General features: G+C 40.5%; 1 protein-coding gene across 2 annotated transcripts in view; it reads left to right on the forward strand.

The window, feature by feature from the left end:
• PTPRN2 (protein tyrosine phosphatase receptor type N2) overlaps positions 1-26187 on the forward strand; it is a 1402724-nt gene that overhangs the window by 1347666 nt on the left and 28871 nt on the right. For both annotated transcript variants that reach the window (XM_073677683.1, XM_073677684.1), the window contains 3 exons: positions 5006-5083; positions 10395-10514; positions 11725-11891. In XM_073677683.1, coding sequence (XP_073533784.1) covers positions 5006-5083; positions 10395-10514; positions 11725-11891 — 365 coding nt within the window. The remainder of the gene's footprint in view (positions 1-5005; positions 5084-10394; positions 10515-11724; positions 11892-26187) is intronic.

The following is a 26187-nucleotide window of genomic DNA, read 5'->3' on the forward strand; positions in this document are numbered from 1 at the left end:
AAAGACATGTGTAACACTCTGAGGTCTCCTAGGACTGTATCCAACCCCTTTCAAGCTCTTTCGTGAAAGTACAGCCTTAGTAATGTCAACGTGACCTCAAAATATCTGGCTATGCGTAAATGGTTGGTAAGAGCTTGTTTGACAAGACACTGCAATGTTGGACTTTTTTGTATTTTTTAAAATTTAAAATATGATTTTTTTAAAAGAAAATATTTATTTTTTTAAAAATATTACATTTGTATTAATTATTATTCCTACTGAAGACAATGAACTACTGTGACCTGTGCAGGTACTGATCGGATAGGTGGTGCTGACATTGCTGCTGCTATTTGGGCTGCACCGTCCCACGTCCCACTTTCTTACTGGTAGATAAGGCGGCACCGGTATTTTCCTTTTACATTATCCTTTTGTATTGCTGCTGTTTTTTTAGCAGGACATTTTTGAATGAAGAACCACTGAGCCTTTGTTGGTTACTGAGTGTTGTACCTAACTAAATTGAACTAGAATAAATGGTGTTGCAGAGTTTAAATGCTAGTAGTTTGAAGCAAAAAATGCAGCAATATTGGGTGCAGCAAAAGCAGACACTGTGCAAGTATAAAAATGAGCATGAGCAAAGTGCAGGAGCTCCATGTGAGGCCCATTATTCTATATGAAAGACTATGTGAGGCCTATTATTCTATATGAAAGACTATGTGAGGCCCATTATTCTGTATGGAGGACTATGTGGGGCCCATTATTCTGTATGGAGGACTATGTGAGGCCCATTATTCTATATGGAGGACTATGTGAGGCCCATTATTCTGTATGGAGGACTATGCGGGGATGATTAGTCTGTATGGAGGACTATGTGGGGCCCATTATTCTGTATGGAGGACTATGTAGGGCCATTATTCTGTATGGAGGACTATGTGGGGGCCATTATTCTGTATGGAGGACTATGTGGGGCCCATTATTCTGTATGGAGGACTATGTGGGGCCCATTATACTGTATGGAGGACTATGTGGGGCCATTATTCTGTATGGAGGACTATGTGGGGCCCATTATACTGTATGGAGAGCTATGTGAGGCCCATTATTCTGTATGGAGGACTATGCGGGGCCGATTATACTGTGTGGAGGACTATGTGGGGCCCATTATACTGTATGGAGGACTATGTGGGGCCATTATTCTGTATGGAGGATTATGCGGGGCTCATTATACTGTATGGAGGACTATTTGGGGCCAATTATGCTGCATGGAGGACTATGTGGGGCCAATTATTCAGTATGGAGGACTACGCGGGGCCCATTATTCTGTATGGAGGACTATGCGGGCCCATTATTCTGTATGGAGGACTAGGCTTGGCCCATTATTCTGTATGGAGGACTATGTGAGGCCAATTATACTGTGTGGAGGACTATGTGGAGCCCATTATACTGTGTGGAGGACTATGTGGAGCCCATTATACTGTGTGGAGGACTATGTGGAGCCCATTATACTGTGTGGAGGACTATGTGGGGTCCATTATACTGTATGGAGGGCTATGTGGGGCCCATTATTCTGTATGGAGGATTATGTGGGGCCCATTATACTGTATACTGGCCTGTGACTTTGTGTAAGTTTTTCATTTTGTTCCTCTGTGTGTTTGAGTTTGACATCCCTGACTTAGGACATACAATAACATTATCTGCATCTTCACAACAAGGAGGATTACAGGAGAGAACACATAACTGAGAGTTCATGTTCTCAGTCTATAGAAGAACTACATACATATCAACAAACTGTAACAATTACCACAGCGTCATCTGCTGTCCACCCATCATAGTCACTATTGTATAAGCCTGCAGCTGTTGTATACTCAATCAAGATTATTATCGGGTTCAACGATAATCAACATTAAGCAGGCTTTTGCAGATGGATTCCATAGAGCCGCATTACTGCCACACCATCCAAATCATATTAGTACATGGGGTTTTGCTTTTGATTTCCAAAATCATTTTCTTTAAAGGAGCAATTCTAGATAATTATCCTAGAAGTACTTTTAAGGGAAACTGTAACACACTATCCGGTTTAAGTTGAGACCCTTTAATGGAGTCGAAATAGTCAAAAACAAGAAATGTGACAATGTAAAGTAAATGTACAGAATGAAATATATAAAGTGCACTTATTCCTGGAAAAGGAGACATCATTCTTGTGATTTTCCATAACATTATTCTCTTTCTACATAAATTGCAGCTCATGGGTAAATATATCGCTGTATATCTTTTCAATTACAGAATAAATCTAGAATGTTTTCCGAGCAGTAAAAACGTATTATCTGATAGGTTCCACCTAGAATTCTCCAGGAAACTTGAATCTGCAATTCAGGCTTGTGAATTTCCCTCTGTATACAAGGATATATGAACCAGGGATGCTTGCTAAGTTTGGAAACTCTAGTAGGAATAAAAATATGAATTTTCAAGGAAGAAAAAAGTAATCTTTTTATTTCTTGTTCCATGCTGCTTAAAAATGAAATCATCGAGTCTACGCTGCCACTCTCATTTATTAGTCCTCATTATTTTGTCTTCCAATGATTGGAGATGGGAAAATAATTAATGGAGTGTTTAAAATGTATCAAAATTCAAAGTGGACCTTTCACCAGGTCAAAAATGACTCTTATATTATTCCCTCTCATGCTTTTAATTTTTATGGTGTTTCCAAGGGGGCGGGGCTACAGGGTAATAATGCAGAGCAGCCTAAAGACACGCCTCCAGAAAATCCTGTGAACCACACCCCCTTGGAAAAGACCATAAAAATTAGCACTAAATAAAAAGGCCAAAATTTCTTGAACATAATGGCTCATTTTTTAAAAACAAAAGAAAGGAATACTCATGAGAGCAGCTAGAATAAAAGATTAGTCAGCAATCATTAAGTCAATGCTTATGTTATGACCAATTCACAGAATAAATGATAATACCAAGATTTTACCAGCATCTCCAAACAGAATAAAGCAAGTATGAACAAGCTGCTATGACTGCACAATATGCAAACAAGAGAATACAGCAGCCTCTGTAAGTGCTAAGATGTATGCAAACATTGAATATATGACATTTAAATTACATTAGAGAACATAATTATAAAAAATTAAAGTACATAAATTGGCTAATTCTTGTGAGCCCACTAGCCACAACAAAGCGTACCTCTCTTTGATGGGACCCTAATTCTAATATTTATTAAACCTACCTCTCCGGGGCTAAAAGCCTACAAACTTAAAGGGCAAGTGGCTGAGCACACCTCCCACCAGTCACACATCCTCGTTCTATCTGTGTTTTTTTAACGGATAGGACACGTACCTGTTATAGTCTATGCGGCTGTTCACTTGTCCGTGTTTTTTCACAGACTTTGTGTCCATGCAAAAATAATGACTACACTTGGATGCAAAACACTAATGACATGCATCCCATTTTTTCACATACCTGTTTAAATGCAGACGTCTGAATGAGGCCTAAAGCCGTTTTTAATTAGCGGTGTATCCTACCTGCCCTTTAGATTTGTAGGCTTTTAGCCCAGGAGAGCCATGTCTGATATATATTAGGCTTAGGTTCCCATCAAAGAAAGGTCGCCTTGTGGCGGCTGGTGGACTTTCATGAATTGGCCAATTTATGTGCTAACTACCTTCATTTTATAAATATATTCTATGTAGCAGTAATAAAGTACGAATTTCATACATTCATTGTTTGCAGAAAGAGCATTTCATATATTCACTTTGCAAATTGCCTCCTCAGAGAGGAAGAGGACTTGAACTCTATAGCGCCACCTATTGGAAGCAGCAATTCCTACAAGTCACAATCAACCTGTTAACGAGTCGTGCAATATTACTTAGAATAAAAGCCAAATCAGAATCTCAATTTGCAGACACGGTGATTCGGGCTGTTGGCCCTCGTCAGTGCAAAGTATGAAAACTGATTTGGCTAGGTGAGAGGCTCTGGACTGAGGGCAATGGAGTAACATTTTGCCTTGTGGAGAGTGACATACCTCCTGTATGTCATAGGTGAGTTCCACCTGTTGGAAGTAGCAATCCTACAAGTCACAATCGACCCTTTAACGAGTCTGCAAATTGAGATTCTGATTAGGCTTTTATTCTAAGTCACATTGCAAGGCTCGTTATAGGCTCAATAATGACTTGTAGTATTGCTGCTTCCAACAGGTGGCTCTATAAAGGTCAAGTCCTCTTTTTCTCTGAAGTGGCAATTTGCATATTAAATTTCTTAGAGGACCATTGCATAAGCCTCCTATCCTTGGCATGCCAGAGCTGGTATGTCATTCTCCTCAAGGAGAAACATTACCCCTTAGATCTCAGTCCAGAGCCTCTCACCTAGCCAAATCAGGTCTCATACTTTGCACTGATGAGGAGCAATACCCTGAAACACCGTGTCTACAAATTGAGATTCTGATTTGGCTTTTATTCTAAGTCATATTGCAAGACTTATTAAAGTGTCGAAAGTGACTTGTAGGATTGCTGCTTTCAACAGGTGACACTATAGAGTTCAAGTCCTCTTCCTCTTTAAGGAGTAAATTTTCACATTAAATTTCTCAGAGGACCATTGCACGGCAAATAAGCCTCCTTACATTAGCGTGCCAGAGCCGATGTGTCACTCTCCACAAGGAGAAACGTTACCCCTTAGACCTCATATATTCACTTAGCTCTTACAGAGTGCTGCTGTATTCTTCTGTTAGAGTAGAGGATAAGTCTGCAATTGCAGAGGGTCCCCACAGACCCTTACTGGTCACAAGTAACGGGTTCTGCGCCACTGTTAAAATGGAGAAACATTTGGCTATCAGCACTTTAGGGTATATATTGAACTCAAAAGTCTTACTCTAGGTGTTCCTTAAACCTTACAACTATAAAACGCTTCAATAATTTTTTATTTGCAGACTGTTCACTTTAATGTTTTTCTGTATCTGGCAGAACCATAATTAATTATTAATTAATTCTCTATTCCATTTTCCATGATGTTTGTTGAGATTTTAATTCTTCTTTTGCAGATGGACCATGACCCAAGAAACCCAGCTTATATTGCGAGTCAAGGACCACTGCCCTCCACGGTAGCTGATTTCTGGCAGGTACATGATTGATTTATTTGTTTCCTGCCATTTAGAATTGTTTTACATGTATTGATTTATTTTGGAATTCGCGTTATTGTATAAAAAATCGACATTGGCATCTGTGGTATTTTAATTTTTTTTTTTTTATCATGGGTACAGTTTAAGGAGGAGACCATTTTGCACATCTCCTATATGGTCCCTAGGTTACTGTAATGCAGCCACCGGGGTCTACAGAGTTCTAATACACTACCCATAGACAAGATGGGATATTAGTGGACAGGACCACCATATGTGTATTTCATGCTGAGGGTTGCTTTAATAGATTCCATAGGAATCTGCCATTTTAAAAAAATCTATGTGATAATAACTCTATATTATGGCACCATATGAAGCACCATATGGCAGTACTATGGCAGCAGGGACTCAGGGAGCCTTCATACTACGTTTTGTTCTGTTGCTACAGGCAAAATTAACTGTCCATTAATTTACCTGGCAAGTTCCCATTGAAACCCAGAGCAGAATAATGTTTTAATAAAGTGCACCCAAGTGGATGAACCCCTTATATTAGCTGAATACCCACTAATATTTTATTTCTAGTGTATAATTGTCACAGATCAGGTTTTAGAGAATTCTCACAATATATTGTAGAAGTTTTTAAAGGGGTTGTCCAGTGAAGAAAAGTTATCCTATCCAGAATAGGTGATAGCGAATAGATCGGTGGAGATCCAACCAATGGGACCCGCACTGATCAGCAGAAAGGGGAGCTTTTATCCATGTTAGTGTGGAGCAGCAGTGCACTCGCTTGAACAGCACTTCATTCATTCTCTATGGGAATGCTGGAGAAAGCCAAGCGCAGATCTTAGGGATGAATGGATCGGCGATCGGTGCTGTCGGGGATAACAGTTCTCTATTCTAGCAATCGATGTGGGACCCAGCACTCAGATCACCACCAAAATTTAAGTTATCACCTATCCTGTGAATAGGTAGACAACACTCTAAATCACTAGACAACCCCTTTAAATAATTGGAAGTGTATTGTGTTCTAAAGACATATAGTATTCAGAAATTTACCTTGAATTTTAAAGTACAGTGACCATTAATGTTGTAATTACCATTGATGGATTTAAAATTCTTTATTTCACTGTTCTACATAGGTATATTGCCAGCAGCTATTTCTCATGTTAAAGGGAATCTGTCAGCAGGTTTTTGCAACCTCATCTGAGATCAGCACAATGTAGGCAAATGGACCCTGAATCCAACTATGTATCACTTAGATTACTGGGTGCATTGGTTCTGACACAATCAGAGTTCTTAGGCTTAGCAATATAGCAGAGCTGAGAAATCTAACCCCGCCCACACCACAGCTGACCCCACCCACACCAGGCTATCTGAAGCTGCTTATCACAGAAGGGGCGGAGTCAGACTAGCATGCTGCTGTAACTGCTGTAGTCAGATAGTGATAATTACAAGGTGATAAAACCTTCAGCGTAAGCAAACAACAGCACACAGCCGGACATGTGACACATCGTTGAAATCAGTGTTTTAACGCCTACCTAATGTTGTCCTCCGATTACATAACAAAAACCTGCTGACAGATTCCCTTTAAAATATATATTGCCTTCTTTGGCAACATATTGAGGGACCTTAGTAAGTACCAGGCACTGAACTCCACTGTGACATAATAACGGTCTCAAAAACTCTAACAGGGTTACTGCATTTTCCCACAGTGCTGGACAATAGACCTTTACATGTAATAGAGAGTCAGGGGATCCAACCAAATATGACAGTAAGAAATAAGGGCTCATATGTTCTATCTTAAATAATGAACATATAAGGCCTCATTCACACGTCCAATTTTTCCACGTATGAAAAAAACAGACTGATTATTCTGATCAGATTTGATCAGAGTGTGGTCCAAGTGTCATCCGATTTTCTAATATGTGGAAAAATTTAAAAAAAAAATTCTCCACCTTCTCCATTCTGAACATCAGACTGCACTCGGATGTCATCTGAGTGCGGTCCAACTTTTACATGGACCCATTGAATTGCATAGATCTGACCATTAGATCAAAAACGGATATTCCTCTGCGATTTTCCACAAACCTCTCAATCCACGAAAAATTTCAGACATGTGAACAGTCCCATAGAATATCACAGGTACGAGTGGTATCCGTGAAAAACACAGATAGCACTCGTATGCAAAAATCGGACGTGTGAATGAGGCCTTATACTGTTTCGGAAGTAAAACCCCATAAAATAGGATAAATAGTCTGTTACCCTTAATTAAAAAACACCTTGAAACCATTTATACGGGAACAGGTTTTACTGGAGTCTCCCATTATGGGTTGTGACCTTAAATTAGTAAATTATGAAACTTTTTATTTTTAACTTAACAATGTTTTTAAAGTGGATCTGTGACCAGATTTCACAATACAATAAAAAGATCTATTAGACCTGATTTGGCTGGTGTAGTGACTTTGAAAATTTATTTCAGAATAGCTGTATAATCCCCAAATAAAAATGGGTATTTTATAACTTTAGCTAGAACCGGATTATAATTAATATTAGGCCAGGCATCTTTCACAAAGGATTATAGAGCCAGTGTGTAATGGGTTTTCAAAATAAGTGTCCCAGCCTCATCAGGTCTAAGAGCTCTATTTAGTAATGTATGCAGTTTGTATTGTGAAATGATGAGAGATTTGCTTTTAGATTTATCTGTATTAGCCCAACTGTTTTGTTATTGTGAAGACATAACATTTCCTTCTGCAACATGAGAAAGTAAATGATAACCGACGTGTGATATTAAGGTTGATTTTGCGGATCTTGCATTTGTCTTTATGTTGGTAGACTCCCAAGGAACTATAGATTTTCTCAAACTCTTATGAATAATACACTGCAAGCAACAAAGCATAGTTGCCGATATTTCTAGGTACACCTGAGGTTCCCTCTACATGGGACGCATACAATATATTGACTGAAAGCCTAGCATTCCCCCTAAGTAAAAGTTTAAGTAACCTTGATCAATAAATAATAGTATAAAATCTCATATTTTTATATTTCTAGTTCCTTGAGATTATTTGCTTCTTAGACAAACAGTTCTCAACATTGAATCCCTTTGATACTACACTGAGCTGCTATTTTATTGCATTTCAGTCCAACTCACTAGGTGAAGCCGAGCAGATGTGAGGATATTTATGACACTGCTTATACGCTTTGTATGTAACAAGTGGAGCGTTCAATCCTGATTTTTTTGTTCACCCTATGTACATGAAAGGGTTATAGTCACATTCAGTCCATTACCATTAATTGCTAAGTGCATAGGTAGGAAAACTCTTCAGAAAGAAAGAGAACAGGAACTCTAGTGCCACCTATAAGTAGTAATCCTAAAAGTCAATATTGCCCTTTAAACAATCTTTCCATATGACTAAGGATAAGAAACTAAACCAAAAACTAAATTTGTAGATGTGTTTCAGGGTATTTGCCCCTCATCTGTGCAAAGCAGGAGTACTGAGAGGCCTCAGACAGGTGTCTAAGATAAAAAGTTCATCCTTCGGGTGAGCACAAAGTCGGCTTAAGGAGACTTGTAAACCATTCAATGCTCCTCAGGGAATTTATATATACAAATCACCTCTTCAGAGCATAGGACCTTTAAGTGGCCTATACGTCTCCCTACGTTGACTTGGTGCGCTCAGCAAGGAGAAACTTTAAGCTTTAGACACTCTGCCAGAGGCCTCTAACCAGTTCTTCTTTGCCCTAATGTGAGGCAAACACTCTGAAACACATATCTACAAATGGAGATTCTAAGTTATGTGGCAAGGCTTTTTATTGGGACAATATTGACTTTTAAGATTCTACTTCCAATAGGTGGCACTAGAGTTGCTGTCCTTTTTTTCACTGAAGAGGCTATTTCCATGTTTAAATTCCCAAGGGAGCATTGCATGGCCTATAAGTGTCCCTATACCAACTTGGCCAATTTGGTGCTCTTTAAGAAGACTTTATACCCCTTAGGCTGCCTAAGTGCATTGAGGTATACAGTACCTCCTTAGGGGTGCAACTATTGGAAATGTAGAGGTAGCCCTGGCATCAGGTTCCTCTGCTACAACTGTATTATGAATGGCACAGTATAAGGACCCTGTAACAGATTCGGCACTGTTCTGTATAATGGAGTCATGTGCAGTTCATGTGCCAGCATATATGACCTTGGCATAGTATCAACTACTGCCCTAGATACAATACCTTTAAAGGAAAATACATATGCAATATGGTATAAATTGCATGTATAACAAATACAGGTCCCTGGTGGACCAACAGCCATCTCGAGAAGTGGGCCACGTCTCACACTGTTGTTGAGGAGAAATGGCCACATTTGTAGCACTTTCTATCGCTTTGAACGGTAATTCCAAAAATTGGTAAGCATGCTTTAGAATTTTTGGAACTTCCAAACCTCTTCCTCTTCTCCACTGACAATACAAAGCCTCAAGGCCCTCTCTGTGTTTGGCTGATGTGGGTCCAAGTGTTGTAATATGTAATTTGAAGAACTACATCCTGCTGTTGGGGAGAAATTGGCACATTTGTAGCACTTTATATTGCTTTAGATGGTAATTCCAAAAATTGTTAAGCATGCTGACAATACAAAGCAACAGGGCCCTCCCTGTGTTCGATTGATGTGGGTCCATTTAATAAGAATAGCGTTTTAAGAATACTAGATCTTCCAAAAGTAGTTTGTATCTATAAACCCAGAAATTCAAGAGTGCACATGAATATTTCAGTAAATCCTGTATTTTATGTTTTCTCTGCATTGTTCACAACTCATTGCAATATCAGATATGTCCACTTCATTTTAACAATTCACAAAAGGATACAGATACAAGTAGATCAATACTTCTCTACCTCCATAAAAAAAAATAATAATAATACTAATAATAATAATGTGCAATTCAATTCTTAAAACTTTGGTTGTAAAAGAAGCGAAGATTAAGGTTGCTGTAATTCTCGTTATGATATATTCCATGATTCCTCCTAGTGCAGTACATCCCTTATTAATATACACGCTCCATATCAAAGGCCTGAATTCTGTGGTATTTGCCTTCTGCTCAAGCCGGCAATTTCCACAAAGAGAAAATATTTAAATTGCATATTTTCTAAATGCTGCGCTGCGCTCGGGGATTTGGAAGCAGCTGCAGAGAAAAAGTGTCTAATGAAAATGAAATTTGAATTTGCACTGAATGGAATGAGTTTTGATTGTGCGTCTGAGTGCTGTAATTACACGTGTCACGCAGTAATTAAGCGGTTGCAGTGTGGCCACGGTGTGTCTCTCTTTTGTCTGCAGATGGTATGGGAAAATGGCTGCGTTGTAATCGTGATGTTGACATCACTAGCAGAGAATGGAGTCAAACAGTGTTACCACTACTGGCCCGATGAAGGCTCCAACCTCTACCACATCTACGAGGTATGTATTTCTTATTACCTACTGTATCCTAAACATTAGAACACATTGGGAGCTATTATTCATTGATCACATAAACCTATACCAAAAGTAACAATAAATAAATGAAAAAAAAACAATGATAAATTAAAAGTATTGTTTGGTGCAGGAGGCTTCTATGCAAAGCTTTCCATTATCCTACATCTGAAATGCTGCCATTTTTTTTATAGATAGATAGATTTGAGAAAAAGAGGTCGCACTCCAAACATAGCAAAGACGTTAAAAAATGTATTCCTTGCCAAAGGTACACAACGTTTCGGCACAAGGTGTGAGGCTTTCTCAAATGAGAAAGGCTAAAAACTTGAGCTAAAATGTTGTGTACCTTTGGCATGGAATAAAAAAATAGATAGATAGATAGACAGACAGACAGACAGACAGACAGACAGACAGACAGACAGATAGATAGATAGATAGATAGATAGATAGATAGATAGATAGACAGAGGAGATAGATAGACAGACAGACAGACAGATAGATAGATAGATAGATAGATAGATAGATAGATAGATAGACAGAGGAGATAGATAGATAAATAGACAGACAGACTTACAGATAGACAGATAGATAGATACAGATAGGTAGATACAATATATAGATAGATAGATACAGATAGTAGATACAGATAGGTAGGTAGATAGATAGATACAATAGATAGATACAGTAGATAGATAGATAATGTTATTAGACAGCTAGATAGATCGATAAATAGATAGATAATGTTATTAGATAGATAAATAACTATCAAATAACATTATCTATCTATTTATCTATCTATCTAATAACACTATCTATCTATTTAATAGCATTATCTACCTATTTATCTAATAACATTATTAGATAGATAGATGTCATTAGATAGATAAAAGATAGATATGTGATTAGATAGATATTAGATAGATAGAATAATCCATCATGAATATACTGCCTTACATCTTTCTCTGCTTACCTTCCTGTAATTGAATATTGATGTGAATTATGCCATCTGATTGTGAGCGAGTCTCCACTTTTCTGTAGTGGTTTAGAAGCCGCTATAAATAAAGCCCTCCATTCTGATTAATATGGAGCGTCCATGATCAGCCAGGTGTGGGATTCTCCAGAGAATTATGTTCAGCAATTTGAAGCAGATGTTTGTCAATGTTCTTAAGTTGTGCCCTGTGACTCCAATCCCATGCAGGTAAATCTTGTCTCTGAGCATATCTGGTGTGAAGATTTCCTTGTGAGAAGCTTCTATCTAAAAAACTTGCAGACTAATGAAACCCGCACCGTCACCCAGTTTAACTTCCTCAACTGGAATGACCATGGTGTGCCAACTTCGACGCGCTCACTGCTAGATTTTCGCAGGTACAGACTTGTTCTTTGCACCTTCCTGTATGCAATAATGAAATAATCGTGCTGTGATTTTATTATTATTATACCTATGTCATGTCATTATAGCACATTTAGAGAGAGCAGGCTGATATGGCCAATTTCAGAATATACAGTATACTCACTAATGATTCAGTAGTCTGTATCTAGCTAGCTGTATTATTAATTACATATAGACATTAGCAGCAAAATACTGTATACCATAAAAGAGGAAAAAAAGACACGTCCATATATTACACATTGCTGTACAGCAGCTAGGCATTTAAAAAATGAACATGAAGTTTTTAATTTGATCAAAGTGTATAAGCCCACCGCCACATCACGGCAACCTCTGTATTCGGACCCTATGCTATTAAGTGTACTGCTGCATTGTGGCCACCGCTGAAGCAGCATTATGCCCGCATGTAAAGCCACCCAGGTGCCCAACCACCCCTGCAACCAGGCAAAGTCATCCCATGGCTCCAGGCACACCACTCCACAGACACAGCACGAAAGGAACAATGTCTGCCACACAGTATAATAACAGTGCAGGTTAAAGCCCCCGTCTCACATAGCGAGATCGCTAGCGAGATCGCTGCTGTGTCACGGTTTTAGTGACGCAACAGCGACATCACCAGCGATGTCGCTATGTGTGACACTTTGCAGCGATCAGGCCCCTGCTGTGAGGTCGCTGATCGCTGCAAAGTGTCCTGGACCATTTTTTGGTCGTTGCCCTCCCTCTGGTCAGCACACATCGCTGTGTGTGACCAGCGGGAGCAGCGATCAGGCTGGTAACCGTGATAAACATCGGGTTACTAGGGGCACACGCGCACCTAGTAACCCGCTGTTTATCATGGTTACGAGCCTGCTAAAGTGAGCGGTAACCTCCCGCTCACCATAGCAGAGTGGTAACCATGATAAACAACGGGTTACTAGGTGCGCGTGTGCCCCTAGTAACCCGATGTTTATCATGGTTACCAGCCTGCTCCTGCTTCAGCAGGCTGGTAACCAGGAGCAGGACATCGTGGAAAGATTCTTTCCACGATGTCGCTGCTCCCCTGATCGTTGGTGAGCCTGCCTGTTTGACAGCTCACCAGCAACCACATAGCGACGCAGCAACGATCCCTGACAGGTCGTATCGTTGTCGGGATCGTTCCAGCGTCGCTAAGTGTGACGGGGCCTTAACACTATCTGTACAAAACTGAGCACAATAAGATGCATTATCTCCACATAGGATTCCCTTTCCATGTAGCTCAGAAGTATTCTGGATCTCCATGCTCAGATAGAAGGAAGCCGGGACCTAAAAAATAATCAAGGGGCCCCAATTCAAAATGCACCTCAATTCCACTGTAATCACCTTCAGCTGCGAGGGATATTGTGCTCAGTGAGGTTACAGCACAGGGATCATATAACTAGTGATCTCACATTACAGGGATAATACACACAGTGATGTCACAGTACAGGGATAATGTAAACAGCGATGTCACAGTACAGGGGTAATGAACACAGTGATGTCACTGTACAGGGATAATAATTAATAAACACAGTGATGTCACATTACAGGGATAATACACACAGTACAGAGATATTGTACACAGTGATGTCACAGTACAGGTATAATACACACCTTGATATCACTGTAGAGAGATAATACACACCATGATGTCACAGTACAGGGATAGTGTAAACAGCAATGTCACAGTACAGGGATAATGAACACAGTGATGTCACAGTACAGGGATAATACACACAGTGATGTCACTGTACAGGGATAATACACACAGTGATGTCACAGTACAGGGATAATAAACCTAGTGATGTCACAGTACATAGATAATATACACAGTGATGTCACAGTAGAGAGATAATACACACAGTGATGTCACAGCACAGGGATAATAAACACAGAGATGTCACAGTAGAAAGATAATAAACACAGTGATGTCACAGTACAGGGATAATATACACAGTGATGTCACAGTACAGGGATAATAAGCACAGTGATGTCACAGTACAGGGATAATAAGAACAGTGCTGTCACAGTACAGGGATTATACACACAGTGATGTCACAGTACAGGCATAATAAACACAGTGATGTCACAGTACAGGGATAATAAACAGTGATGTCACAGTACAGGAATAATGAACAGTGATGTCACTGTACAGGGATAATAAACACAGTGATGTCACTGTACAGGGATAATAAACACAGTGATGTCACAGTACAGGGATAATAAACAGTGATGTCACAGTACAGGGATAATAAACACAGTGATGTGACAATACAGGGATAATAAACACAGTGATGTCACTGTAGAGGGATAATAAACACAGTGCTGTCACAGTACAGGGAGAATAAACAGTGATGTCACAGTACAGGGATAATAAACACAGTGATGTCACAGTACAGGGATAATAAGAACAGTGCTGTCACAGTACAGGGATAATACACACAGTGATGTCACAGTACAGGCATAATAAACAGAGTGATGTCACAGTACAGGGATAATTAACAGTGATGTCACAGTACAGGAATAATGAACAGTGATGTCACTGTACAGGGATAATAAACACAGTGATGTCACAGTACAGGGATAATAAACACAGTGATGTCACAGTACAGGGATAATAAACACAGTGATGTCACAGTACAGGGATAATAAACAGTGATGTCACAGTACAGGGATAATGAACACAGTGATGTCACAGTACAGGGATAATAAACACAGTGATGTCACTGTAGAGGGAAAATAAACACAGTGCTGTCACAGTACAGGGAGAATAAACAGTGATGTCACCGTACAGGGATAATAAACACAGTGATGTCACAGTACAGAAATAATGAACAGAGCGATGTCACAGTACAGGGATAATAAGCACAGTGTTGTCACAGTACAGGGAGAATATACACAGTGATGTCACAGTACAGGGAGAATAAACAGTGATGTCACAGTACAGGGATAATAAACACAGTGATGTCACAGTACAGAAATAATGAACAGAGCGATGTCACAGTACAGGGATAATAAACACAGTGTTGTCACAGTACAGGGAGAATATACACAATGATGTCACAGTACAGGGAGAATATACACAATGATGTCACAGTACAGGGATAATAAACACAGTATAGAGATATTGTACACAGTGATGTCACAGTACAGGGATAATAAACACAGTGATGTCACAGTACAGGGAGAATATACACAATGATGTCACAGTACAGGGATAATAAACACAGTATAGAGATATTGTACACAGTGATGTCACAGTACAGGGATAATAAACACAGTGATGTCACAGTACAGGGAGAATATACATAATGATGTTACAGTACAGGGATAATAAACACAGTACAGAGATATTGTACACAGTGATGTCACAGTACAGGGATAATAAGAACAGTGCTGTCACAGTACAGGGATTATACACACAGTGATGTCACAGTACAGGCATAATAAACAGAGTGATGTCACAGTACAGGAATAATACACACAGTGATGTCACAGTACAGGGATAATAAACACAGTGATGTCACAGTACGGGGATAATACACAAAGTGATGTCACAGTACAGAGATAATAAACACAGTGATGTCACAGTACAGGGATAATACACACAGTGATGTCACAGTACAGGGATAATAAACACAGTGATGTCAGTACAAAAATAATGAACAGAGCGATGTCACAGTACAGGGATAATAAACACAGTGTTGTCACAGTACAGGGAGAATATACACAATGATGTCACAGTACAGGGATAATAAACAAAGTACAGAGATATTGTACACAGTGATGTCACAGTACAGGGATAATAAACACAGTGATGCCACAATACAGGGATAATAAACACAGTGATGTCACAGTACAGGGATAATATACACAATGATGTCACAGTATAGGGATAATAAACACAGTGATGTCACAGTACAGAGATATGAACACAGCGATGTCACAGTACATGGACAATGACACAGTAATGTCACGGTATAGGGATAATAAACACTGGGATGGCACATTGTTGAGTGTAACAGTGAGGTCATGGTGCAAAGAAAATTTTCTCAGTGACATAACAGTATAGGAATATTACAAACAATGATTTCACAGTACAGGGATAATGCATGCCATGATGTGTACAGGCATAATGCACATAAATAAAGGTTGCCATGTATATTATGACATCATATCAGGGGAAAGAATACCATAATGATGCAGTGACATAGCGTGGATTGCCAGTACCCAGCGCACAGCAAGTAGTGTAACACTTTATTTTGAAATTTTGCACCCCTAAGAATTTAGCACCCTGTTCCCCTTATCCAGCACTGCACCACTTTATTATTATTATTTATTATTATAGCGCCATTTATTCCATGGCGCTTACATGTGATAGGGATGTACATAGCAAAAACATTTACATAATCTTAACAAAACGAGTCAGCGACGGGTACAGGAGGAGAGAGGACCCTGCCTGCGAGGGCTCACAGTCTACAAGGGATGGGTGAGGATACAGTAGGTGGGGGTAGAGGAGGTCATGCAGTAATGTGGTGGGGCGGTGGTTACTGCAGGTTGTAGGCTTGTCGGAAGAGGTAGGTCTTCAGGTTTCTTTTGAAGGCTTCCACGGTCGGCGAGAGTCTGATGTGTTGGGGTAGAGAGTTCCAGAGTAGGGGGGATGCGCGGGAGAAATCTTGTATGCGATTGTGGGAAGAGGAGATAAGAGGAGAGTAGAGAAGGAGATCTTGTGAGGATCAGAGGTTGCGTGCAGGTAAGTACCGGGAGACTAGATCACAGATGTATGGAGGAGACAGGTTGTGGATGGCTTTTTATGCCATGGTTAGGGTTTTGAACTTGAGTCTCTGGGCAATGTGAAGGGAGCCAATGAAGGGATTGACAGAGGGGGGAGGCTGGGGAATCGCAGAGGGACAGGTGGATTAGTCGAGCAGCAGAGTTTAGGATAGATTGGAGGGGCGCGAGAGTGATGGAAAGGAAGCCAAAGAACAGGAGGTTGCAGTAGTCAAGGCGGGAAATGATGAGGGCATTCACTAGTGTTTTTGCAGAGTCTTTGCTGAGGAATGCACGGACCCGGGAGATATTTTTAAGTTTGAGTCGGCAGGAAGTGGAAAGGGCTTGGATATGTGGTTTAAAGGAGAGATCAGAGTCCAGGGTTACCCCAAGGCAGCGAGCTTGTGGGACTGGGGAGAGTGAACAGCCATTGACGTTGATGGATAGGTCATATGGGCGATATGAATGAGAGGGTGGAAAGATGATGAATTCTGTTTTATCCATGTTAAGTTTTAGAAATCTGGCAGAGAAGAAGGATGAGATAGCCGACAGACATTGTGGGATTTTGGTTAGTAGGGAGGAGATATCGGGTCCAGAGAGGTAGATCTGAGTGTCATCAGCATAGAGGTGATACTGAAAGCCGTGAAACTATGAGCTGTCCCAGGCCAAAGGTGTAGATGGAGAGACGCTGAATGTCCTGTCTGTTAGGTATGAGTAATAGTGTCTACATGCAGGTGTAATAAACACATAATGTCACAATACAGGAGTAATGTAGTGATGTAATAGTACAGAAGTAATGGGTAAAAATAGTGCCCCCTTCCTTTGTTTATAGACATCACTTATTTTGCACATGTCCCCCCTTCACTCCAATTGTTGGGTGTGTTACCGGTTGCTATGTCTGCTGTCTTTATAGCTACTCTGATGGAAGAAACTATAGAAAAGATCTCAAGACAAAACAAAGAAAAGGTGCAGGGACCACTATATCCAAATTTCGGTGCTGAATTATTGTAGCATTTAGATACAACAAAAAAGTCATTTGTATGAAAGTTGCATAACGCAGCCAAACCAATGCAAAGTAAATGAACCACTCCGCAGTGCATCAGACAGGTTCTTTTCAGCCCGTTACATCTATATCTGATTATTTATCGATTGCAGAGATTTGTATCGTGTGTATTCAGGTCACCAATAACCTGCACAGGAGAAAACATGGTCATACAATGATTTTATCAAATCCGTAGACAGATGTATATCAAAGTTGAGCTTTGTGTGTCAGTTCTCAGTGAACGCGTTATGGCGATGTCTTTTACATAGGACTGCACATAAAATGATTCTATTATCCTAAATCAGACTGTTACAATGTCCAGACTGCGACACATAATTGGCACATTCAGCACTTGTATATAAAGCACAACAAGAGGAAAATGCTAATTGCGCTCTTTGTATATACCTCCAATCTCAATACGCACTGCCTAATTATACTTGATGTCACACTGAGAAAATTGGGGAAATCAGTTCCTATTATTAGAAATCCGTAAATGTTGTAGAAGGTGTCCTGGTGTCTTGTAGAAGTTACATAGGGAAGAAGCGAACTGTTCTGGTCGGATAAAGTGCACATACTTTGTAAATACTACATACAGTAAAAGCACGTAATTATGGTGTAGAATGGGTACTTGACACATAATCAGCCGGCGTTACCACTTTGTGCCAGGCTTTTACGCACAGCCTCTGCTCATCATATCACAGAAATAATAGAGGTTATGCGGGGAGAGTGCTGACCTTTAATGTCTCTGGGTTAGTCATTTTTTTTTGCGAATTGTAAAAGCCTTTTGAGAAGATGTGACATATTGGTTAAGGAACTGTTCTCTGATGCGCAAGGTCATCGGTTCAATTCCTGCCTCTGTCATTGGTGCTGGCTGTGGTCTTGGGTAAATCCATTTATCTGACTGTGTGCGAGGTTGCCTGCTTGTCACTGACTTATAACAATAACATTAATCCTTTCCTCTGTGGTCTCTCCAGAGGAAGCATAAAATCTGAAATAAGTAGAGAAGCTCAATTGTGGGTCCTATCCTGCTCACCCCATGCAGTGCCAGCGCTCAACTGAGGATGGTCTAAACATTCATTTAGAAAAGTGATGTAAAAAAATATTGAAATTTGAGAGTCCTCAGTGGTTGATACCTTTTAATGGCTAACTGAAAAGATGGTAACAAGTTGCAAGCTTTCGAGACTACTCAGGTCTCTTCATCAGGCATAGAAGAGAAGAAGAGACCTGAGTAGTCTCGAAAGCTTGCAATTGTTCAGTTAGCCATTAAAAGGTATCAACCACTGGAGGACTCTCAAATTTTAGTATTTTTCTACCTACTGGCTAACAAGGTACAAAGATATATTTTTCCTGTATCAAAATAAAGTGATGTAGTGACCATGGGGCCAGTTATCTTCTGGACTCAATAGTTGATCCCTATTGTTGTTTCAAAAAACTTTGCGTAAATCAATAGAACAGATAAATACAAGAAACTTTGTATTATATCATATGAACATGCTTTGTTCATCATTTATGAGCCACTTCTCCCCCACCTTCCCTTCCAAACCAAGAACTCTTCTTTCACTCTAAAAATATTGCTAACATTTGTCAAAACAAGGCAAACAAGGATCAGGTTATAGCTGTCTATTTAGGTATCTTGCTGCTTCTCTCTACTAAGTGTTTTATCTCTCTCCAGAGCTGGATTCACAGCTACACTGCTCAGTACTGCTACATAATGTCCTCTGTGTTGCTGCTTGTGAACATGTCCTAGTGCTACATAGAAAACCTACATAAGAAGGAAATGCCAAAATGTAACAGCCTCCAAATACCAGCAATAAATAAACCAACAAAATGTATTCAAAGCCAGGCAATAATCTCAAATAAATCACTTTATTAATTAAAAAAGAATGACATATTAAAAATCATATTGAACACAAAAGACAAGATAAAAAGGGGTTTCATAAAAGGGGGGAGGATGTGCCTTGATGAAAAAGATAGTATAGTACATCATTAATTCATATATATAAAGTGCACTGTGCATGAAAATTCATAGGTACATAATATAATAAATAAATAAATATAAAGTAAGATGTTCAGGAACAAATAAAATAATATAATCAACATTTGAATAAATATTGTACAGTGCCAAAACAGTATTAAATTCCCATCATGGAGAGCTGAGAAATTTCAATGGGCCCATAAGAGTGATACTGAGCAGAGAGACACACCACAACCCCCTCACACCACTCTAAAGCGCGTTTCGCTTCTGCTTCATCAGGGAGTGAAGTGGAGGGAAAGTGGTTGGTTTAAATAGGGTACCAAAAGCTGTCATTACTTACAATCAGGGACGTCACATTACATAGAGACTGGAGAGCAGAAATCCTTCATATTTCTGAGTGCAGTGTATATGAGACATCACATCAGCTAGTCACCACCCACCAGCTCAGAGACAATTAAAAAATAGAGATAGAGCATGTAGAAGGGAAAACTGGTGAAAAATGCAGAACACAAGTCATATTATGGCAGAAATAGTGTTATTCCTCATGTACACATGACAGTATATTCTAAAAAGTCACCTGTAACAACAGGTACACTTTAAACTGTATGTACTCAGAACTAGAAAAGCCTTTTAAGACTAAAAGAGCACATCCTCGCCCTTAATATATTTTACATAGAGTTAACTTCATAGCTCTGTATATTTCAGGTCATCTTGACATTGTAGCAAACTTCTAGAGCAATTTCCTGTAATTCCAAAGCGTTACAAAACTCAGATTCAGGATAACAATTTTTCATGATTGCAATAGCAAAACCAGTGTAATTTTCTAATCACAGACTAATGTGCACAGGAGGATTATTTTTACTTTTATATTTTAGTATATTTATATTTTTTTAATCTATTACACATTTGATTAGATTGGTGGTTGATGAACCTCTAATTCTTCAATAAGGTATCTGATTTTGTACAGTTATGGGTAAAAATCCCCATCATACAATTGTCAGTATTGCAGAGCTAAATTTGTCATTTGGCACATTATATCTAATTTTCTGTAGGGTTGCAGATAAATCTCTACAATTTTCATTAGCTATCACGGTACTCAAAAAAAAAAACAGTTCAATGTCAGATTCAGCTTTTTTACATCTGTACTATTCCACTGTGCCCAGTCTTAGGACCATACGGGATAACTTAATAATGTTTGATTTGTTACATTAATACTCCAGCCATGATGTAGACTGCCAGCTGTGGCCAGAAAGGTCTCATGTGGTTAGGGCTCGTATGTGATCCAAATTATATTATCTTAATAGAACTCAGAGAGATCAAGAGGTCGAGTGTTACTGAGAATGACCGAAAAAAGCTGCAGAGGGGATTCTTCCCTTATGATACATATGTAAAAAACGTAACAGAGATATTTTTTAGATTTCGTTGAGGTCAAGTGGGAAAATGGCAGAAAAGTAATAGAGGAGAAGCCAAAAAAATCAGAGAGACAGAGAGAGATACAAATGTTACATAGCATATGCTGAAAAAAATAACACATGGATGTATTTATAAAAAATAAATGGTAAAATTACTGAAGGTGATGGAAGAAAACATAAAAAGAAAAAAAGAAGTGGTAGATAGATATTAGATGATAGATAGATAGATAGATAGATATAGATATGGGATCAATAGATAGATATGAGATAGATAGTGTAACATACCTGGCGGCGTCCTTGCATGGTGGTCCATCTCCCACTGTGCAAGAGCGCGCACTTGATCTCCAGTCCAGAATGTCTCTCTGGCTTCCCTCCTTGCTGTCTGTTTGTCTGTTTTGGCTGCATAGGGCGACGCCCGCTGAACTTCCTGTTTCTTGTACCTGCTGCGGACACGCCCCTGTTGCACCTTCAGCCTATTGCTGTCCATCTTTGGGTATTTATACCACCTTCTTCCTCAAGATGGCGCCTGAGCATTGTGTCCTGTCAGTCGGCTTTTTGTCTCTGACATGCCAGGTCCTATCCTGTTTTCCTGCCTGTTTTCCAGTTCTGTGTCTGAACTGTGGTCTGTTCTTGTGAACACGCTTCTTGCCTGTTCTTTCGCCTTCTAGGGGCCGTATTCCTAGATCTGCCTGTCTGTGCCTTGCGGTATCTGTTCCCGTCTGAACAGAGTCCTGTTTGTGTCCCTGCCTTGCGGTATCTGTTCCTGTCTGAACTGAGTCCTGTCTATTTCTCCTGTCTTGCAGTATCTGTTCCCATGTCTGAACTGAGTCCTGTCTATGTCTCCTGCCTTGCGGTATCAGTTCCCGTGTCTGAACTGAGTCCTGTCTGTGTACTCTTGCCTGCTGCCTTTCCTGGAGGCTGTATTTCCAGGCCTGTCTGAACACGCTCCTAGCCTGTTCCTCCCGCCTTCTAGGGGCCGATTACCTAGATCCGTTCCTGTATATTGTCTGTCCTGTCTGAACACGCTCCTTGCTTGTTCGTCCCGCCTCTCTGGGGGCCGTATTCCCAGACCCGCTCCTGTATCCCGCTGCAGTGTCGGTCTCTTCCGTACACTCAGTTCCAGTCTGAACTCTCTCCTATCCTTTACCTGTTTTGCCTCTATGTCCGTTCCTTTCCTTTTTCTGCAGAGTCTGAACTCGTACCTAACTCCTGCTTGTTGTCTCTGTACTCCCGTTTGTGAGTTTGTGGTCCCCTCGCTACTTCACTGCAAGTACCCTGTGGGTATCTGGCTCTGCCTTTCCCTTCCTGTCTGTTCCGTGTGAACAGAGCCCTGTCCGTCCTGCTCTGACTCCTTGCTCACTGCTCCGGCAGCCTTGCTCCGCTCTTACCCTTTTGCTCACTGCTCCGGCAGTCCTGCCCTGCTTCTGCCCGCTGCTCCGGCAGTCCTGTCCTGCCCTGCTTCTGCCCGCTGCTCCGGCAGTCCTGTCCTGCCCTGCTTCTGCCCGCTGCTCCGGCAGTCCTGTCCTGCCCTGCTTCTGCCCGCTGCTCCGGCAGTCCTGTCCTGCTTCTGCCCGCTGCTCCGGCAGTCCTGTCCTGCCCTGCTTCTGCCCGCTGCTCCGGCAGTCCTGTCCTGCCCTGCTTCTGCCCGCTGCTCCGGCAGTCCTGTCCTGCTTCTGCCCGCTGCTCCGGCAGTCCTGTCCTGCCCTGCTTCTGCCCGCTGCTCCGGCAGTCCTGTCCTGCCCTGCTTCTGCCCGCTGCTCCGGCAGTCCTGTCCTGCTTCTGCCCGCTGCTCCGGCAGTCCTGTCCTGCCCTGCTTCTGCCCGCTGCTCCGGCAGTCCTGTCCTGCCCTGCTTCTGCCCGCTGCTCCGGCAGTCCTGTCCTGCCCTGCTTCTGCCCGCTGCTCCGGCAGTTCTGTCCTGCCCTGCTTCTGCCCGCTGCTCCGGCAGTCCTGTCCTGCCCTGCTTCTGCTCGCTGCTCCTGCAGCCCCGTCCTGCTCTGTTCTTGCCCACCGCTTTGGGCGTTCCCTCTCTGCTGTGGTTGTCTACCGCATCTGCGGTTCTGTGACCCAGTCTGTACTGGGTCTTAACCTTTCTGTGCTCCAGCCCGTCCTTTCGGCCAGTACCTCCCTGCCTGCATACTCGCCTGTATCCACCCATCTGCATACCTGCCGTGTTTGCTTACATCCACCAGTCTGTGCCAGCCTAACCTGCCTGTTCCAGTAATCCCAGTGTGGGTCAACCCCCGTGTCCGGAGTTTAACCTGGAGTAGCACCTGGTCCCTCTGCCCGGTTTCTCCCTGGTGCACTGGCGTCGTATGCCGTCGTGCCACCTTGGTCGGATCGGCCAGATACTTAGTCACGCCCCTCCAGGCACTCTCCGGTCCATGGTCCAGTGGAACCACAACACCCGCACACGCCAGTCAGTCCGGGCGTGTGCATAACAGATAGATATATGATAGATAGATATGAGATAGATAGTCAGATAGATTAGATAATAGATAGATAGATAGATAGATAGACAGATAGATTAGATAATAGAGCAATAGGATGTAGTTGAGCCCTAACCTGTATATGATTGAAAGGCTGTGCAATTGCACAATGCCACCCATAATAAGGTCCACTACTTTATTTAAAGGGAATTTGTCACTAGTTTTTTGCTACTTTATCTGAGAGCAGCTCAATGTAGAAACAGAGACCCTGATTCCAGTGATGTGTCACTTACTGGGCCGCTTATTGTACTTTTTATACAATCACTGTTTTTTCAGCAGGAGATTATCTAGTAAACCTGCTGCTGCCTTATAGCCCAACCACACCCCCACCACTGATTGGCCGCTTTCTGCCTATGCACACAAAGCTGCCAGTCGGTGGTATGGACGGGGTTATACAGAGCTCAGCATTCAGAGAACTGCTGTATCTGCAGCAGAGAAAACCGATTTTTATCAAACTGCAGCAATCCAGTAAAGTAAGTGATACATTGCTGGAATGAGTCTCTGTCTCTACTTTATGCTTCTCTCCGATTACATAGGAAAAACTTGGTGACAGATTCCTTTTCATGTGTCTAGTGGTTATTTGTTAAACCACAGCTCAAATGCTAATGTTTTGCACAACAAGCATCTTGACAAGAGATCTCCTTTCATCTTAACATCCACTAATTGTTGTATGACACTACAATGTGGCGTGTTGTAATTGTAGGGACTATGGCTGTACAATTGTATGGTCTAATTGTATGTTCTTTATGACTGTACAAATTGTAGCGTCTATTATGTAAAAATTGCACAAATTGATGGGTCTACGGGTGTTCCAATTGTACGGTTTTTGGGTGTCTCAATTTTAGGGTCTGTAGTTTTTGGGTGTCCTAGTTGTAAGGTCTGCATTCTTTGGGTGTCCCAATTCTAGGGTCTGTGGTCTTTGGGTGTCTCAATTGTAGGATCTGTGGTCTTTGGGTATCTAAATTGTAGGGTCTGTAGTCTTTGGGTGTCCTAATTGTAGGGTCTTTGGGTGTCCCAATTGTAAGGTCAGTAATCCTTGTGTCCCAATTGTTGGCTCTGCTATCTTTGGGGGTCCCAGTTGAAGGGTTTGTGGTCTTTGGATGTCCCAATTGTAGGGTCCATTCATGGTTATTTATTCAAAAATTGCAAAAAAACATACTAATAATACCAGAAATCTACCACTAAGCCTTGAATTGTGATACAAACTGTATGGCAAACCTGCCCATTGCTTACCCTTTTTCTCTAGTGTCATCAAGTTGGTATAATCAGAAATATGAAACAGTCAAGAGCAAAATAAGGTTCATGTAGTTAAATGCTTATAAATCAGATTGTACTTTGTTCCTAGATAACAATGACTTTTATTCCACTGCCTTTTTTTTTTTTTTTTTTATTAATTTTCGATTTTAAAATGTGTTTATTTTATCTTTTCACTACTGTTAAATTGTGAATGTAATTGTTTCTAATGTGAAATCAAACAAATTGAATTGAACAAATTGTAATGTCAATAATTGCTATAAATTTCTCGTATTATTACTATGTAATGCAAAGTTTACTTGATGGACAGAAAAAAAAATTGTAAGTTATTAAGAAACCTCACAACAAAGGTCACCTTGGCATCTGCTTTGTACGGTTAAACAGAGCTAATATTGACCACTTCCGATAATCTTTTCCCTACCGTTGTGTGAAAACCAAACACAATATGAGCTACGATTGCTTGCACCTTAGGTTAAAAAAAACAAACAAAACACTAAATATTAATGATAAAAAAAAATTGACTTTTTTTTTTTTTTTTTTTTGCTGTACACACATTGGCATTTACTAACAACCGCTCATTTTGAAAATGGTTAAATCCTTATTTTGCCAGCTAATTAGCGGTTGCCAGTGTCATTTTTGTGATGTTGCAGCTAGTAATATGAGCCCAGTTGCATAGTCACAAAAGTGATCATTGGAAACTGTCACTCTGCTGCGGGGACAATATGGAAGCCCCTTTTCTGTGCCTCTAACGACCTTTGACCTTTGCTTGCTGACAGTTTGCATGACGAGTTTCTTTTCATTCATTGAACCAAGGGTTTGGTTTGTATCACTAATCATTCTCTCTCCCTTTCTCTCTGTCTTTCGTGTGTATACACATTAATAATACATGTTCTGCGGTGAACGGGGCCGGCTTGTGGTTATCATTTTTGCACTGACAAAATGAAATGCTTGGTTATAGATTTATTTAGGCTGGTGCAATTAACCCTTAAGTATTTTCAATTCATGGTAAAGAATCAAAGAATTGACCTAAAGTCGTGTTCACAACGATTGTGCATCATATATTACATTACATATGACAGTGCTATTTACGGTAAATAAACATATATATTAATATATATATATATATATATATATATATATATATATTTATATGTATATTTTTAAGCATATATATTTATGCATATATATTTGCACATACATGTGCATATATGTATATATATACAGTACAGACCAAAAGTTTGGACACACCTTCTCTTTTAAAGATTTTTCTGTATTTTCATGACTTTGAAAATTGTACTTTCACACTGAAGGCATCAAAACTATGAATTAACACGTGGAAT

Source organism: Phyllobates terribilis, unplaced genomic scaffold (genome assembly GCF_046119375.1).
Source record: "Phyllobates terribilis strain yellow unplaced genomic scaffold, ASM4611937v1 Scaffold_4__5_contigs__length_816908805, whole genome shotgun sequence".
Classification (NCBI taxonomy): domain Eukaryota; kingdom Metazoa; phylum Chordata; class Amphibia; order Anura; family Dendrobatidae; genus Phyllobates; species Phyllobates terribilis.